Source organism: Protopterus annectens, chromosome 6.part0, assembly GCF_019279795.1.
Source record: "Protopterus annectens isolate FY-2018-M chromosome 6.part0, PAN1.0, whole genome shotgun sequence".
Taxonomy (NCBI): domain Eukaryota; kingdom Metazoa; phylum Chordata; order Ceratodontiformes; family Protopteridae; genus Protopterus; species Protopterus annectens.
The window spans coordinates 38,861,374-38,880,245 of NC_056737.1; the positions used below are offsets into that span (position 1 = coordinate 38,861,374).

Here is an 18,872-nt window from a genome sequence, read left to right on the forward strand (position 1 = left end):
AAAGTTGAAAAGTCTTTGTAGATAGACTGTTTAATAATTTGCATGATTGAACATGTATTAGTATCTTGAGTTTTTAGAAATTAGAGGTAGATAAGGTGATTTACCACTAGATGGTGCTGAGTGTATTATAGTTCGACATCTGCTGCTGCTTTTTAGAATGTTTTGATTCGTTAAGTTGTCAATAGTATATATATATATATATATATATATATATATATTTGTAATTAGCTCATTAGTAGCCTTTTTCAAAGTTTGGAATTATGTTTGGTTTTAATGGGAACAACACTTGTTTAAGTTATCAATAATAGAATTATCTTATTATATAAAGAGTCATTTTAACTTGAAGTATTTTAATTAATGTTTGGTGCTTTAAATTCGGAGGCGTCAGCTGATGTATTTCTTTGCCTATTTAAAAAGTAACAAGCACTTGTTTTATTGGATCTGAAGAAGTCTGTATACTGGATCAGACGAAAAGCGCTTCATTCAATAAAAGGAAATGTTTTCTACGCTGTTTGCCACGCTTGTCTATCGTTTTTGGAGTTTTAAAATTGTGTCTGTTTGAATAACTGGGAAAATAGCATAGATAATTTTTAATGATGTAAGTTACTTACTTGTCAGAATGTTAGATTTTTGGTTGTCTCTTTCCATACACTGGAATGACCCACCTTTCCTCGTCTAAACTTGTCATTATCTAAGGGGCCTGTTTGGAAGCTCTGTTTAGGTTTACCTTTCTAGATTGAGGAAAAAAAATGCCTGGATGTGCACTATAATGAGGCTGGATAGTTAGTCTTATTCTTAATCTGGCAATTTCCCTGCTTTGCAAGGATTATGGGTTAGGGGAAGAGCTTGAAAGGAGTTCTTTGCCAAGTAGGAAAGATGCTAGGTGACCAGTCCAGTGTTTCCAGTGTCTGGACAGAGATCAGATAAATCTAATGTTCTGCTAACTACGTAACTTATGTTTGATGAAATGTGATGGTTTTATTGGTACTTCTAATTCTATTTATAGCCAGCCAGTGAATTGCCAAGTTTCTCTCCAAATGTAAAGCAATAGTATTAATAGTAAACTATTCAGGCCTAATTTTATGATTTCACTCATAACTAATTGACTGTCCTTGCTTTCTTTATGCAGGGAATGATTCATCGAGATCTGAAGCCTGTTAATATATTCCTGGATTCCAATGACCATGTGAAAATCGGAGATTTTGGTTTGGCTACAGACCATCCAGCAAATGCAGTAAATATTTTTTAAACATTTTATTCTGCTTTATTTACAAGTCAGTTGAGGTGTGATGCTGTCACTGAGACATGATTATAAAGAATATGGGCCTTGGAGAAGAAGGGTGTAGGACCCAGAAGTAAGTGTGTTGGGAGAGCAAGACAGTGAGGACTAGATACCTGTGTGGCTTTTGGTCTGAGATAGGTGCATGGTGTCTACAACAAGTACTGTAGTTAGAAAAAAAGGGACTGCTTCCCTTTAATTTAAGGAAGAGTATAGATCAAAGTAAGAGTTGGAACAAATCCCAGTCTTCAGATAATTAAAATTACAGTGTTATTTAGAAGAAATTCAAGGGCAGTATTATTGGCTAATCAAGAGTTTCCTGCTATTATAATCTGAATGTTACACATTCCCTTTAAACTGTTCATCTATCTTTGTCTTTGATATGGTCAAACTTCTTGATCTTATTATCATGGGTAAAGCATTCCACAGTCTACCAACCCAATGTGGAAAAACTGAATTACACAACATTGTCCTTAATGGAGATGATGCCAGTAGATGGGAGTTGTTTCTGATTCCTACATTATGGTTAACGAGCTCCACTCTCACTGGAGTAACTAATTCCTCATTGTTGTAACATTTAAACATATTCAGTCTCCTGTTCATCACCTTTAACCTTTTGAAAACAAATCCAAGGATTTTACTCTGTCAATACAACTGATACATAGCCTTGGATCTGATGTTGTCCTCTTCATTCCTTTTCACGATTGGGTCTCAGATCTGATCCTTGAATCCAGCTCGGCCACATTTTCCAGACTTGGATCCAACTCTCAAGCTCCTCCCTTTTACCCACAATGCACTACACCCACTTCAGAACCCTAGATCTTGTTTACCGCTTGAGCAATTGGACACAGATCAGTGCTCTCGAGCAAATTGGATAGTCAGTAGAAATGTTTTTTTCTTCTTCTGCTAGGTTATTTCTTAACTTTTCCTCCCTTGTTGTCTTTTATCTTGTAGTAGAACTCTCTGGAGGTAGTTGTGTGTGTGTGGATAACCAAACAGACTACTCTGGTGCTTCTCGGTAGTGTTGTTACGATAGTTCTTCCTTAACGTTAAACTTTAAACTGTAACTTGTGAAAAAAAAAAGTGTTGCGAGTGTGTTCATTGTTTTTGGTGGGATTTAAGACCAGGATCCTCAATGTAGGAATTATACCGGCCAAACCCTTTCCTGGTTTCAAGCTTTGCACTTCATGTGGGCACAAGATGCCCAACCAAGATGCCCACAGGGAGTGTGTCTGTTGTTTGTGTTGATCACCTTAAGGCTTCTTGCATAGTTTGTGCGTTTTTTTTTTTCACCCACATGCCCTCGTGGATTTATATTAAGGGGTCTTCCTTCAGCTTCCGAGGCTCATACCCCCTCTTTAGCTTTGTCCTCTTCTTCAGAAGAGGCTAACAGGAGGTCTCTCTCACTCTGTTTTCTCTAGAGACCCCTTGGAGCCGAAAACCAAAGCTAAGAAAATTTCGGATCTGATCTCCTCAGATCCAAAGAAAGCTTCCGTCTTATCGGATTCACAGGCCTCCTCATATCTGACTGAGGTAGTTACGCTGTCACCGCCTTCCTTTTTGGATCCCAGGGCTCTGGATCTGAGAGCTCAGAGGAAGTCCCCAAACCAGTCAGGAAAGTCCCCTTCACCCAAATTCAAGCACTCCAGACCCCCCCCTCATCAGCTTCTTCCAGGTTGTGTAGAAGCTGGACTGAGGCAGACATGGACAGGATGATGAGGAAGTTCCTCAGGGCTCAGATTCAGATGGGGGTAGTGTCAGCTCAGTCCTTTGTTGTATGCGTGAGCTATCCAGCCCATACCATCAGACCTCCTTCTCTGATCCGACCCTTTGCTTTAGAATTGCAAGTTTTGGGACTCCCAGGAGTGTTGGATTTGGTGCTGGGGAAGCCACCTTCCTCAACTCCTGTGGTGCCCCTTATAAGCTCTATTCCTATTCCTTTGGAGTGTAGTGGATGTTGGTGCTGGCACCGGGTTTGGGGGAGTGGGGTCGGCTCTGTCCTGATCAGAACCCATCCCTTCCCCTGGGAGTTTTGGCTCAGGTGCAATTCCCTCTGGAGACCACGAATCTGGAGTGAATCCTGGCTGCCTTCTCTTTGTTGCTTGGCTCCGGGGGAGGCGGTGGTTGCCTCTGCTGGTTTGTTGGCTTTTCAAGTAATGGAAAAGGTTTTCTTCCATAGAAGAGAATAGTCATCTCATGTCCAGCAGCCTACCCTCGTACCCCCTTTGGGTCATGGTCTTCACCCTGCTCATTACGTCCTGAGTCAGTCCATCCCAAACAGTCTTCAAGATCTCCCTGTCCAAGAGGGATCCCCTTTTCTGATAATTCCCCTGAGTACCCCAAGGAAGAAGTCCCCTGGAAGAAGACATGCAAAGGGAGGCACATCAACTGCTCGATGGAGTCCTTAACTGAAGACATTGACATTCATGAGGGAGAAGAATCCGCTCAATCTCCACCTAACAACATCTTCTTCAGAGACATTCTAGAGATCCTGAAGTAGAAAGGTTGGTGGTCTGTCCAACCTCCACCTTTTGAGGAGTCAGTGTTCTTGGAGGTTTCCAGGGGGGACTTATCACCTCTCCCACGTGGGCGACCTTGTTGATCTGGTTTCCTGCCAGGCATGGAAGCAACTGGATACCATCAAGCCCATTCCCAAGCACCCCAATAGATTCTTGGTCCCACCATCTAATAGGGAACATTGGAGTAAGGGCCCTGCAGTTGATGCCATCATTGTGGCAGTGGCTACTAACAAAAAAATTGCCAGATGAAAGTGCCATTGTCCATCTGCCTAACAAGTTGTGTAGACTGTTGGACAAGTTCAGAAAGTGCAGTTATGCCTCGGCCACTTTTGCACTGCAGTTGTTAAAGTATCTAGCTCATTTTACCAGGCTTGAGGGAGATCCAATCAATGAATTTTCAGCCTCTCTTTTTGAGTCCATGTCTAGGAAGAAGCTTAAGAAAGTTTCTCCCAAGCTGGCCACTGTGTCATCCATTGCTAACTCCTCAATGAGGCTAGCCTCCCATACAGCGGAAGGTACCTCACAAGTTGCTGGTTCAGGACTATCCCTAAGGAGACATGCCTGGATGAGACTATGTGATTTTGTGGAACCCTTCAAGGCATCCTTTGTTAATGCCCCTTTGATGGCTCATCATCTTTGGGGCCTTCTGTTAGAGATACACTCATCCACAGGATGGGAAGACTCTTTCTGCCATGAGAATCAAATTTTCTATGCCTCAGAGGTCCTTTTCAAAGAATGAGCATGGAGGCAAAAAAATGTGGTTCTGTAAATACCAAGAAGCTTTCCAAGACCTGCGCAGGGACTCCTCCAGAGGCAGAGGAGGAGGGTTTAATGATAGATGTCGCTCTAGAGGCAGGATGGAGTCTGCAGAACCAGGGCTTCAGAGACACGTTCTCTGATGAGCCCTGTCAGTGCTCCTGAAGTGCTGCCCAGCTGTCCATCTCTGGAGGCATTCGGGGTCAACATTCCTTGCACCCAGAAGCCTGGACACACTTGATAATTCATGGGTGCTAAACGTAATATCCAGAGGTTACTACATTCCATTTTTCTTCTCTCGTCCAACCACCTGCAAGAAACTCCCTGATGTGCCACCCAATCAGAGGGAGCAGGCAGCCCATGAAATTCAAAACTTGCTGCAAAAAGAGTCATCCAAGAGGTCTCAACTGAACAAAGAGGTTTCAGAACTTACTCCCCTTTTTTTTGTGAAGACGGGACCTAAGAACCATACTGGATCTAAGCAATTCGAATCTTTATGTAAAGAATTTGAGGTTCCGAATGGTTATATGGTACATTGCATTCTATCCCTAATGCACAAGAACAATTGGATGTGCTCAATAGATCTCAAGGATGCTTGCTATCATATCAAAATAGACAGGCGCTCCAGGAGATGCTTGTGCTTTTGGCTCGGGAGCCAATCACTTTCGGTTCAGAGCACTGTCCTTTGGGCTCAGCACAGCCCCCTGGGTATTCACCAAATGTATGGCGTTCGTTGCAGCTCACATGAGACTCAAAGGATTCCAGGTGTTTCCATACTTAGATGTTTGGCTGCTTACCAGTCCCATGAGGCATGAACTTCTCCTAGCCGGAGATTATCTGATCTCACAATCTCTGGGCATCACCATAAATTTAGACAAGTCCAATCTGATTCCTGTGCAGAACCTAGAATTCATAGGAACACAGTTGAACACGAGGGACCAAATAGCTTCTCTTCCCCTTCACTGCATAACGACACCGAGGAATGAAGTTCGCAAACTGTTATCCCACCAGTCTCCCCCTACACGGCTATTCTTGCAAGCTCTGGGGTCGATGTCAGCAATGATTTTGTTAGTTCATCTAGCAAGGTTCTTTATGTGAATTCTTCAATGGACATGAGCAGTACAATGGTGTATACACTACCAACTTCTGTCTGTTCCCATCAGACTGACACCAATAACTTCTGTCTGTTCCCATCAGACTGACACCAATCTGCAAATCTCATAGCCGTTGGTAGATTCAGTCAGACAACCTCTTTTTAGGCAGACCCTTTCCAATTCCCCCTCCAAATAGCCACAGTGATCACAGACGTTTCACAGTTGGTGTGGGGCGGGCAGGGCGGGCATTACAAGGGGAAGGATGGTCCAAGGCATGTGACTCTGTCTGGAGACCAGGATGCATATCAATCTCCATGAGTTGAGAACAGTTCTAGTACTGCAAGCCTTTCAGGATGCTTTTCCTCTAGGAACCATTGCTGTTTCCACCGACAACATGTCTGTAGTCTGGTACATCCACAAGCAAGGAGGAACCTGTTCTTAACAGTTGTGCAGGGAGGCCATGAGGGTGTGGGAATGGGTGTTATCTTCAGACCGCCTTCTATTTGCAGTGCACATTCTGGGGAAAACCAGTGAGCTGGCAGACAGACTCAGCATATCTATCCTGATTCTGCACGAATGGTCCCTCAAGCAGTCAGTGGTGAACATGATTTGCAAATGTTAGGGTCAACCATGCTGCGCACCTTTTTCCCCTCCCATCCACAGCAAATGCAGTGAGTTCTTCTCTCTGCTCACCCCTCCCGGGAAGTCCCTGAGGGGCACTCTGGTGTACAGTTGCCCCCCCCCTGTTTCTTCTTTATGCCTGTCCCCCTCTTCCGCTTATCCTGAAAGTTCCTCAGAAGGCAAGCAGGCTAAAGAGCTCAGTCATCCTCATTGCCCCGCCTGGCTTCAACAGATATGGTTTCCCTTCATCTGGTCTCATCTAAAATATCTTCCATGGATACTGGAGCCGTGACAGGATCTCCCATCAGGATTGCAGCATCCTGGTCTTCATGCCCTTAAACTGACTACACGGTTTCTCCACTTCCAACCATAGTAAGAGAGTCCAGGCTTGCCTCCCCAGTTGATAACATCATTTTGGCCTCTTAAAAAGTTTCCACTAAGAAAGTCTACAACAGTAAATGGAATAGGTTTGTTTGGGCTGCAAGTAAAACTATTGATTCCTTCTCAGCACCTGTCTCAGACATTTTGTGTTTTCTTATTACCCTGTTTAAAGAAGAAGCAAGTTCTTCTGCCGTCAAACTTCAGCTAGGAACAGTTTCTAATTTTCATGTGGTTAGCCAATCCTCCCTCCTTGTCAACTTTTAGATTATGCAAAGGTTTTATGAAGGGTGTCTGCTAGCTGAAACTACCCACTAAAGATTCTTCCCCATCTCGGGACCTCACTGTTGTACTGCAGAGTTTGACTCCAGGACTGTTCAAGCCAGCACCTAGTTGCAACTTGAAGTTTTTGTCATGGAAGAAAATCATTTTAGTAGCCATTACTTCAACAAAGATAATTTCTGAACTACAGACGTTATCTTCCAAATCTCCATACATAATTTTTCATAAGGACAGGGTTTGACTGCATACCAAGCCCTCTTTTATGCCTAAAGTAACCATGGAAAACAATGTTAACCAATCCATTCAGTTACTGGTATTTTTTTTCCAACAAAGGAGAGTATATTCTACATCTCCTTAATGTTCATAGACAACTGCATTTTTATTTGCATAGAACAAAGCAGCACACAAAGTCAGACCAATTGTTTATAGTCTTCTCTTCTAAAAGACTAGGCTGAGCAGTTTCTAAAATCAGACTGGCCAGATGGATCACTAACTGTATCACCTTTATTTATTCTCAGAGGGTCTTAGAACAACCTCAACCTCCTAGAGCACATTCTACTAGCTCTATGGCTACTTCTGCCTTTTCATCCAGAATTTCTATTGATGATATTTGCGGCAGCCATCTAGTCAAACATTCACACCTTTGTTGTGCACTAAAAATTGGATATCTTGTCTAAGAGCAGGGCCCCCTTTGGCACGATGGTAGTCTGGCACATCCTTCCATGAGGGTCACCCAGCAGTCACATAGCTGAGGACTCTGATCCAATCATAAGGAGGAATGAAGAAGACAATATTAGATTAAAAAGTTCTATCTTACCATAACTTGGTATCTGTGTTGTCCATCTTCATTCTGCCTCATTTTCCCACCCAGCCATCCCCCTGCCTAGAGGATATACGGAAGACTTAAGTCCTATGTCTGATCGTCATTTGCTTTTTTTCTGTCATGTCCTAGTAATCAATGGATGGTGCATCAGCAAACTCGACCTGAGGTGCTGGGGTGGGCATAGTGCTTTATGGGTAATAGGGGGGAGCTAGAGATTCGGCTCCAAGTCTGAAAAATGTGGCCGAGACGGATCCGAGACGCAGTCGTGAGAAGGAAACAAGATGGACAACAAAGATGCCAAGGTATGGTAAGACATAACTTTTTATTGTCTGCATTGTGAAAAATCTTTGAACCTTTTCCAATTTTTTATTTGTGTTTGATTATACATACAAAAATGGAGCATAATACTCGGTCAGTGGTTTCACAGCTGATCTGTACACTGGAGTCATAACCTTAGCATCTCTAAATGAGATGCATCTTAATATATTTCTTATAAGCATCAACCAAAAAACCTACGTTTGTGACAAAATTAGAATGTCATCTGAAGCATATGGATACAGGTTCTTCATAGTCAACATTGTAGTACTGATCCCTGGATCTTCCTGCCATTTAGAAGCCCATGACCAACCCGATTTCCAGAAGTTTTCCATCATCTCCAGCCAACGGACAACCGGACATCAGGGTATAAGAAGGGTGTCTGTTGGACTCTGCAGACAGTGGTGATGCTTTAGTGTCTAAGTTGACCACGAACTCTGGTGAGGCACTTTTTGCAGCCCCTAAGTCTGATGACTACCAAGCCTAAGCCCTGTTGGGGTGACCCCTTAGGATGCTGCCATTAGATTTTACTGTCTCCAGTGTCAACATCGGTTGGGTCTAAGGTCAGCAGGCCTCAACTGGCAAAGTCTGAATGTTGATTACCTAGGGAGATGGTTCATCTTTCAGTATCAATGCACTCCATTAACCCAAGCCAAGGCAGTGGTCACCTAACCATGAACTGAGTCCCCTCTTACTAAACAGATGCCTAAACCAAAGACACAAGTCAGCCCACATCAGCCTGTGCCCAATTGTTTTCTATTATAACCCAGATTGAAACACATAAACTCCTAAGAATTCATGGCTTTCATGAAATCTAGGGAGACTGGACAGGCACTACAGACTATCTCTGTATTCTGTCTCTTTAGAAGACCAAGAGATGTGTCCTTTCATTTGAAGTTTTAATCCGCAGGATCTGAATCTAAGAAAGGGTGATCTTTTTTCTAAACACCTCTCCTCCTCAATACTGTTCTGATTCTGACTCAGATGATAACCTGTACTCTGCTTTTGGGGATACATTACATAAGAAGGAGGCCTATCAATTTGAAAGCAAGGAATGCTTTCAGGCTGAAACCATTAGAAGCAGCTTCTAAGCCTGCCATCCCCCAGACCACTAGCTGATCCCCCAGTATATGCAATATTAGATGATGTCCTCAAAGGCATCTCTGCACCCGGAGACTCTGCCTCCTGCTGGAAGGAAGCCATATGGATTTTATAGAGCACTTTACACTCACAAACACCTCTCCAAGAACCCACAAGGTGATCTTTGTGTAGTACTCTACTGAATCCGCTAAGAGTGCACCTAAGCCACTGCTAGACATCTTTACATAGTGACAGGGAAGGTAGACTTTTAGAAGCCCATGACCAAGGTTTGGGGAAAAGATTCACGCATTTGCTACCCTCTCTGTGAGGGCCCATAGTTGCCAATTTCACATGTTAAAATACTTGTCATTACCAAAGCAGAGGACATTGCAGATAAGCCCTTACTAAGGACAGACTGGAATCAGCTAGAGCAACAGTGCAGGTTTCCAGACATTCTCTGAAGTGTGTTTACAACAAATTAGATGCATCATCCAAGACAGCTGCTACTGGCTCTGTTATCTGCATGCAAGCTTGGCAAAGGATGCAGCCACAGTTTGACCAAGTAAAGCCTGAACTCTTGGTTGTTGTTGTAGGATAAATAATTATTTTTTGGTTTCCTGCAGAGAATGTGTTTGAGAAATTGTATAAAAATTGAAGCAAATAAAAAACCGTGAAAGAATTTTGTCTGCAACCCACAGATATAATAAGAATTGTCCTCCTAAGCCTTGTCCCCCTGCCTCCTGATCCAAAAAGGTGAGACAGTAAGAACGATGTCAACTTGAGCAACTTCTTGGTTCTGGGGGGGGTCCAAAGACTTCAGTTCCCCAAGAGAGCAGCTGTGACTATGGACAACTCTTCCCCTTCCCAACCCACTAACAGGAAGACTTACTAGTGGGAACACTTCACCTCAGACCATTGTGTAGTAAGCATCACGTCATTCAGTTCAGAGAAAGGCCTCCCTTCTTAGGGATACCAAAGCCACCAAAAGACCAAGAAGCTCCCCCCACATCTTGAAAGAGCTTTTGTAATTGGGATCCATTCAACCACCCCTGATGGGGAGGAGGCAACAGTGATGTTCTTCATCCCACATTGCTGCAGTCCTAACACTTGGGTAGTCCGCTGTCCCTCGGTCGGCCCGAATATCAGAGTATAAGGCTGACGCCGGTCAAGGCGCATTTGACTGACATCAGAACGTCAGGGTACAAATGCGCATGACTGACGTCATATCCTCAGTCTTTTTTGCCGCATGGTCCGATGCAGAAGCAGTGTTGCAAGTGCCGTTCGGCGTTCTGAAATTTTTCGAATTCGGAGTTTCAGACCGAAGTCAGAGTTGGTTAAGTACCCGTTGGGAATATTTTGGTTTTTCTTGCCTCAGTGGTTTACCGGATGTCAGAAAAAGTGAATAACTGTATTTCTTGTGGGAAACAGATACCGCATAGGGATTACCATAATTTGTGTATACCTTGTTTGGGACCTGAGCACGACGTTGTTGGGTGTCGCTTTTGTGCTAGGTTCAATAAACGCACTATAAAGCGTAGGTTGGATTGTGCCAGGTTAGTCTTTGGGAAGCGGTGCAATTACAATATGCCGTCGGATGCTCCGACGCCGGCTTCTTCTAAGAAGCGCAAGGACAAGGCAGTTAAACCTAGGTTAGAGGAGTCGTCCGAACCGGACGCCGGTTCTTTAGAGGTGTCAGTGGAACCGGTGGTTCCGACGGAGGCCTCTATGGAATCCCAGGGAGAGACTGTGTTTTTACAGGATGTGGCCTCCCAGGAGGCAGGTCAGGCTGTAGGGGCTTCTCAGGTAACTGTACTCCCCTCCCTTCCTAAGGTGTCTAGGCCCTCTCTTTCTGCTTCCAAGGCTTCTCCCAGAGGCAGGTCTAGTTTTGCTTCTGTGGGTGTCACTCCTAGTTCTTCAGGTTCTGTGCCCAAAAAACACATGCTTAAAATGGCAGAAGATTTAATTACTTTAATTAGAGGCTCTATGCCCCCTCCTGATAAGAGGCCTAGGATGGAACCTGTGTTGGGGGATTATGAGCAGGCTTCGGATGTGTCTGAGTCTTGACTGAAGACTTGCAGGAGTATTCTCATTATTCTGATTCTGATGTGGATGATTCTACTCCTTCTGCTTCTCCTCCTGAGGATTTTTCTTTTTCAGAGACCCTTCACTCCATGAGAGAGCATTTTAAATGGGAAGGTCAGGATTTCTCTGATTCCAGGAAAAGGCTTAGGGAATTTTTGTTTTACCCCAGCATAGGCCTTTAGCTATACCTCCTGTTCTGAATGTAGTGGAAGATGTGTTTGCAGAGGCTTCGCAATCCTGATTCTTTGCCTCCTGCTCCTGTTAAACCAGATAGGTATTACAGGGTGCCTGAAGCTCATAAGTATCTTTTTAAGAGTCCTAGGGCAGACCCAGAAACTGTTAGCCAGGGGCCTAAGGGTGTAAAGGCTTCTGTTGTCAAGAATCCGGTTCCTGCAGATAAGGAGGCCAGGGCCTTGGATAGATGGGGAAAGAAGGTTTATACTTCTTCCACTCTTGCCATGAGAGCTTTGAATTGCCAGTTTCACATGTTGAAATATCAAAATTATCTCCTTTCACAGTTGAAATCTAAGGTGGATGCTCTGGCGGAAGGTATTGATTGTAAAGAGTTACAAGATTTAGTGCTTGTTTCTGAACAGGTGGGTAAGCATTCTTTGCAATCTGATGTCTTGTTTGGTTCTCCTGTTGAGGCAGTTTTGAAGAAAATGGAAGACAAGGCTAAGTCTATGCAGACTGTTAAAGATTTTTTGCAGGTTCAGCCTCCAAAGTTTAGTAGAAATTGGCCTACTAAAGGGTGGACGTATCCTTCTTATGATTCCCAGTCTAGGGGTAGGTCTAGACGTGGCAGGGGCAGAGGTCAGGGCTCTTTCAGGCCTAGGACAGGGAGTTCTCCTGCACAGTCTTCGGGTGAGGGCAGGGGTCAGTCCTTTCGTAAACAGACCCAATGACTTACCTTTTCAGCTGCCAGAACTTTCTCGGCTGGCAGCACCTTTGGGAGGAAGGTTGGCACTTTTCAAAGAAAATTGGAGTTTGATTACCCAAGACAGATGGGTGCTGGATATCATACATCACGGTTACAGGTTTTATTTCCATACCTTGCCTCCTTTCAAAGGCATGCCAGACATTCCTCCTCAACAAAGAATAGAGGCTCACAAGCAAATTTCGCTGTTACTCCAAATAGGGGCCATACAGCCGGTTCCTATGCCAGAAAGGGGCCTAGGATTTTATTCTCGCCTGTTCCTTGTGCCAAAAAAGGGAAACACTTGGAGACCGATTTTGGATTTATCTATCCTCAACACTTATCTGGACATTCCCAAGTTCAAAATGTTGATGTTACAACAGCTTTTACCTCTACTGGGCAAGGATCACTGGATGGTAACTTTGGATCTCAAGGAGGCTTACCTTCATGTTCCTATCAGGCTAAGTTGCAGGAAGTATCTGCGTTTTCGGACTGGGACTTCTCACTATCAGTTCTCTGCATTGCCCTTTGGCTTATCTACTGTGCCCAGAGTATTTACAAAAGTTCTGGCTCCAGTGATAGCTTTCTTCAGGCTGAAAGGAATACAAATCTATCCTTATTTGGACGATTGCCTGATACTGGCTCAAGGAAGGGAAGAGCTTCTTCGTCATTTGGAGTATGTGATAGCAGTGCTAAGATGCCTGGGGTATTCTGTGAACGAAATAAAGTCCAGTCTAGTACCCTCTCAAGACATGTGCTTTCTGGGAGTAAGACTGAATACAGCATCCCAGATGGCCTTTCTAACCCCGGACAAACAAAAGAATCTTTCCCTTTACTTCCATCATCTATCTCTTCAGTCCGGGCTGACTGCAAGGACAGTCCTTCAAGCCTTAGGGTTCATGGCATCTTGTATTCTGGTGCTTCCCAATGCCAAACTGCATATGAGGAAGTTGCAATGGTATCTCAAAAATGTATGGACACAGCACTGCCAGCATCTGGACACTGTCATTCAAATAATACCTTGCATTCAAAAGGAATTTTTGTGGTGGGCTCAGGAATGTCACCTAAACAAGGGACTCTCTGTGACCCGGCCAGAGGCGAGTCAAATTTTAACGACGGATGCCTCAGACAAAGCTTGGGGAGCTCATCTAAATGGAAAGTGGATACAAGACAAGTGGCCTGTCAGACTACAGCATCTACATATCAATTTGAAGGAGATGTTAGCAGTCCAGTTTGCATTAATAGCTTTCAAGGATTTACTTCTTCCAGGGCAGGTGTTGATTCTAACAGACAACACAACTGTCATGTGGTACATCAACAAGCAAGGGGGAACACATTCTTATCCTCTATGCAGGCAAGCAATGATTTTGTGGGAGACTGCTCTCAGTTTACAACTAAGTCTTCAGGCAAGGTTTCTGCCGGTAGCACAGAACTCCTTAGCAGATGTGTTAAGCAGACAAATCATGGATCCCCACAAGTGGAAACTGGATCTTCATGTATTTCAGAAATTGACAGTGTCCTGGGGAACTCCAGACATAGATCTGTTCGCTTCTCCACTAAACCACCAGCTGCCAAAGTTTTGCACAAAGCGGTTTCATCCCACAGCTTGGAAAGTGGATGCTCTTTCTTTCAGTTGGAAAAATCTTCATGTGTATGCCTTTCCACCTCTGCCTCTCCTCCCAAAGGTACTTCTGAAGGTCAGACAGGACAAGCCAAGGATGATTTTGATAGCTCCAGATTGGCCTCGACAGCACTGGTACCCATTACTGAGAAGTCTGGTACAGACGCCTCCATGGCCTTTGCCTTTGATTCCTCATCTGTTGTCCCAGGAGGACAGTCATTTGCTCAATGTCAAGCTTCACTCTCTTCACCTAACAGCATGGCATATTCTGTTTTGAACCATAAAGGGTCTCAACTTCCACAACAAGTTTTGAATGTGATTTTGGAAGCTAGACGGCCTAGTACAAGGAAAGTGTACGCAGATAAATGGAAGAGATTTTTATTTTGGAGTGCAGCTAAGGATTTGGATGTTTCTGAGCCTAATTTAAGTGTGGCTCTTCAATATCTTACTGAGTTATTGGACAAAGGTTTGTCCTTCTCTTCTATTAAGATTCATGCTGCAGCAATTTCAGCTCACTACGACTGTGACCCACCATTGTTTTCTCATCCTTTGTTCAAGCAATTTCTTAGAGGGGCAAAGAATATAAGGCCCCCACGTAGAGCTCCTACTCCTGCTTGGGATCTCAATTTTGTGTTGGAGAAACTCACTCTACAACCTTTTGAGCCTGCAGCTACTGCTGAGTTGAAATATTTGTCATGGAAGACTGCTTTTTTGTTGGCCATTACCTCTGCAAGAAGGGTTTCTGAATTGCAGGCCCTTATGGCAGTTGAGCCTTTCTTAATTTTCCATAAGGATAGGGTATCTTTACGTACTAATCCTTCCTTTATGCCTAAAGTGGTTTCTAGTGTGGCTTTAAACCAAACTATTCATTTGCCTACTTTTTATGCAAATCCACAAACTAAAGGGGAAAAGATTTTGCACACTTTAGATGTACACAGGCAGTTGCGATATTATTTGGACAGAACTAAAGGGTTCAGACAATCGCAGCAGTTATTAGTTTCTTTTGCTTTGTGCTCTCAGGGCAAGCCCGTGTCAAAACAAACTATTTCTAAGTGGATTGGATTTTGCATTGCCTTCTGTTATTCCCATCATGGCAAAGAGATTCCAGCTGGGATTAGGCCTCATTCCACTAGGGCTACTGCCACTTCCACAGCTTTTTTGAGGGGGGTGGCTACTAAGGATATTTTGGAGGCAGCCACTTGGAGTTCAGTGCATACCTTCTCTAGGCATTACCACCTTCCTCTGTACTCTAAATCCAGGGCTGGTTTTGCCACTGCTGTGTTGCAGGGCATTTTGGCAGCCCCTGCTTCATTATAGTTTAGCCATCCTCCCTTACCTCAGCTTTGGGATTCTACCCAAGTGTTAGGACTGCAGCAATGTGGGATGAAGAACATAATACAGTTTTGTACCTACCATAAATGTAGATGTTCGAAGATCCACATTGCTGCAGTCCAATTTACCCTCCCTCCTTCCCCTCTGTACTTTGAGGTGGTTGTGTGGCCTGGGTTATCCCTCTGAGGTATAGTGTATATATTGTACATATTTTTGGTATTAGGCTGGTTGGTTGTTTAGTTGTTGTCTATGGGTTTTGACCTTTCTTTTTAGGGTCTTCTGACATCTGGGGCAAGAAAAGACTGAGGATATGACGTCGGTCATGCGCATTTGTACCCTGACGTTCTGATGTCAGTCAAATGCGCCTTGACCGGCGTCAGCCTTATACTCTGATATTCGGGCCGACCGAGGGACAGCGGACTACCCAAGTGTTAGGACTGCAGCAATGTGGATCTTCGAACATCTACATTTATGGTAGGTACAAAACTGTACTTTCTACTCTAGGATTTGTCTAGTCCCAAGAACATTCCTAAACATTCCCAAATTCAAAATGCAGACTCTTCAAAAACTGCTGCCTGTGATTTTTCCAGGAGCATACATTGTACCAGTCGATCTGAAGGACACATCTTCATATTCATATAGCAAAGGAATACAGAAGATGCCCTCATCTCATAGCAGCAGATTTGCACTACCATTTCTGTGAGTAATAATTTGGTGTATCCACTGTACTCAGAGTTTTCACCAAATATCTAGCTCTGGTTATAGCACATTGCAGAACACTGAGTGCACATTTAGCCGTGCCTGGATGATTCTCATCCAGGGAACAAACATCCTGAAACTTCAAACAGCTATAGAGGCTACCATACCATGGACTGCTTTCAGAGGGTAGGGCTCAACCTCAATTTCTGCAAGTCTTTACCTTCTTACCCCAAGGAAAGGTGCCCTTTCTGAAGACTACCCACTCAGATTAGTGCCAAGGCAGACAGTCACTGCAAGGGAATATTTAAGGGCCTTAGGGTTCATGGCATTATGCAATGTTATGGTTCCCCTGGCAAAACTACATGAGGAAACTTCCATGGTTCCTGAAAAACACTTGGGAGCAACACTGTCAACTCCTGGAAGACCTGATGTCTCTTCTACCATGCTTGAAAAGAGAACAACGTTGGTGGAAAGACACCATCAAATGAAATCCAGTTGCAATTTTTTCTCTACCAGAGATAGACAAGACTATCACCACAGACGGCTTCAGAGTAGTCTGGGAAGCACACTTAGGGTCCATGAAAGTGCAAGGGGCATGGAAAAGTTCACATAAAGCAGAAGGAGTTACTAGCAGTTTTTCTAGTGATGAAAGCTTTTCACAGCACCCTGTCCCCAGGAGCACTGCAAATTTGGACTTACAACACCACCACAGTTATGTGGTACATAAATAAGCAAGGAGGGAAACTCATTCTTACCCCCATGCAGCCTAGCAACAAAGATTTGGCTCTTGGACTTCTTTGAGAAGATCACAAAGGCAGTGGATGAGAGGAAACTGGTACATACCACCCATCCGGCCCTGACTAAGGCATTCAGTACCACATTTGAGAATAGTTGACAAACTAATAGAACTGGGCATAAATGCCTACATAACTCACTGGATTGCCGGCTGACTCACAGATAGGACCCAGAAAGTCAAGTTTGGTGGTGCCACCTCTACTAAGAGACTGGTCACCAGCGGGATACCTCAGAGCTCTGTGCTAGGACCGCTCTTATTTGGCATCTACTTCTGGGAGGTAAAGGCTAATATGAGAGGCCTTTGGCTGATGAATTTTGCAGATGACTGCAAAGTTGGAGCTGTCATAGATTCCCCCACGACACAAATATCTTGCAATAGGGTCTAATACCAGACAAATGACTGGTGTCAAAGTTGCAGGCTAAAACTCGATGCCAAGAAATGTATTATAATGCCTTTTGGGAAAACTGACACCCAGGCTATAATTACTCCATTGATAAGACACCCTTAAGAGTTTCTCCGGTAGTCAGAGATTTGGGAACATATGTGGACAGTAATCTGTTATTTGACCAACATGTAGCCAAGGTAGTAAGAAAATCATATATCGCCCAGCTTATAAAAAAGGCTTGGCATCCAGGCCCAAGGAAGTCATAGTGCCACTTTATTCAGCCCTTGTCAAGTCTGTATAATGCCCCTTTTGGCATGTACCTGACCAAACATATTTAACAGTTGGAGTACCCAGAAAGGTTCCTTACCAGGAGAATTTAGGGTATAAACACATTATCCTTTAAGGATTGCCTTAAAGCCTTATCTCTATACTCTGTCACCTACAGGTTACTGAGAGGCACTCTAAGCCTGGCATACAAGGCATCCTCTGATCCAGCACTGATTGTTCTTTTGCACATCCACAAAATGAACAGCATCAGAACCACTAAATCCAAGGATTTAAATTTTGCTTGCGACATAAGTAAGACATGTTGACAAGACAGGTATGTGTTTCAGAGGATTCCCATGCTGTGAAACCTGCTCCCCATCCATGTAAACCGGAGTCCATCCCTTACCCTATTTAAGTGTAACCTTGACCAATGGATGGAAAACTAGAAATTCATCCTAGGTCTAGCCCCCATGTCTCTGCTAGAAAGAGGCAGACCGTAATCTCTAAACTAACATACCCCTCATGCACAACTTCTAAAAACTTCCTGACTAACATACGCCCACCTTATAAACACTCATGATACATGGGGACACAACTGTGTTAGATTGCACAGCTAGGCTTATAAAGGCCCTGGTGGTCATTAGCCTAGTATATAACTATGAGCCTATGAACCTATAAATGACAGTGATAGCATATTACATCACTGGCCAGAACAACACCTTAGACTTTTTGAGCAGGGAGATTTTGGACCACAACAAAAGGATAGTATAAAGGGAGACCTTCTTGTACCTCACCCATCAGTGGAGACACCCCAGTATAGACCTTCTTGCCTCTCACCAGAACAGACAACTTCAAAAGTTCAACTCAAGAACTCAACAGGCAGGGACATGGAGAGCAGATGCCTTCTCCTTCAAATGGACAGGACTCTATGCCTTCCCACCTTTCCCCTGATTCACAGGTTGTAAGGACAGTTAGGCAAGGCATGATATTCATAGCCCTCATCTGACCAAGGCAATATTAGTTCTCTGTCCTCTTGTCCTTTAGTCAGGGGAGTTATTACATTCTACCCCAAGTGATAGACCTACTCACCCAACTAAAGGGGTCTGTCATTCACCCTCAGCTGAGCACCCTCAAACAGCTTGGAGGATTGATTTCTGACCCCCAAATACTGCAGCCTGTTCTACAGAAGTTTTGTCAATCCTAAGAGAGACAAGAAGCCTACTTTCCTGAGGGCCAACAGACAAACCTGCCTCTCATCTGGTAGCTTTGGGAACTCTTCTAAGGATCAGTATTGCAGTGTTGACTTGAAGAGCATAGTACAGTTGTGTCACACTTAACATAATTGCAAATATTTGAGTAGATCAGTGTTGCAGTACATATTCCCACTCTCCCCCATACCGGGGGAAGGTGGGGACAAAAAGCATTTCAGAGGGGTAGTTCTTGTACATCAAGTACTACAAGCAGCAGAGAGACAACGAGAGACTTTCAACTGATTTAAGTATTTTTTTATTGCATTTTTCTCCTGCGACTGCTAGTTTTCTCCTAAAACGCAGTCTACTAGCATTTCTGTACTCTAAAAAGCTATTTTCTGATGAAATACTTGTTTTTTTTTTTTTGCTGTTTGCAC

At 43.9% G+C, this 18,872-nt stretch overlaps 1 protein-coding gene across 3 annotated transcripts in view; it reads left to right on the top strand.

Moving 5' to 3' along the window:
* Positions 1 to 18,872, top strand: part of EIF2AK4 (eukaryotic translation initiation factor 2 alpha kinase 4) — a 3,701,979-nt gene that overhangs the window by 1,343,586 nt on the left and 2,339,521 nt on the right. For all 3 annotated transcript variants that reach the window (XM_044073832.1, XM_044073831.1, XM_044073833.1), the window contains one exon: positions 1,130 to 1,234. In XM_044073832.1, the coding sequence (XP_043929767.1) occupies positions 1,130 to 1,234 (105 nt within the window). The remainder of the gene's footprint in view (positions 1 to 1,129; positions 1,235 to 18,872) is intronic.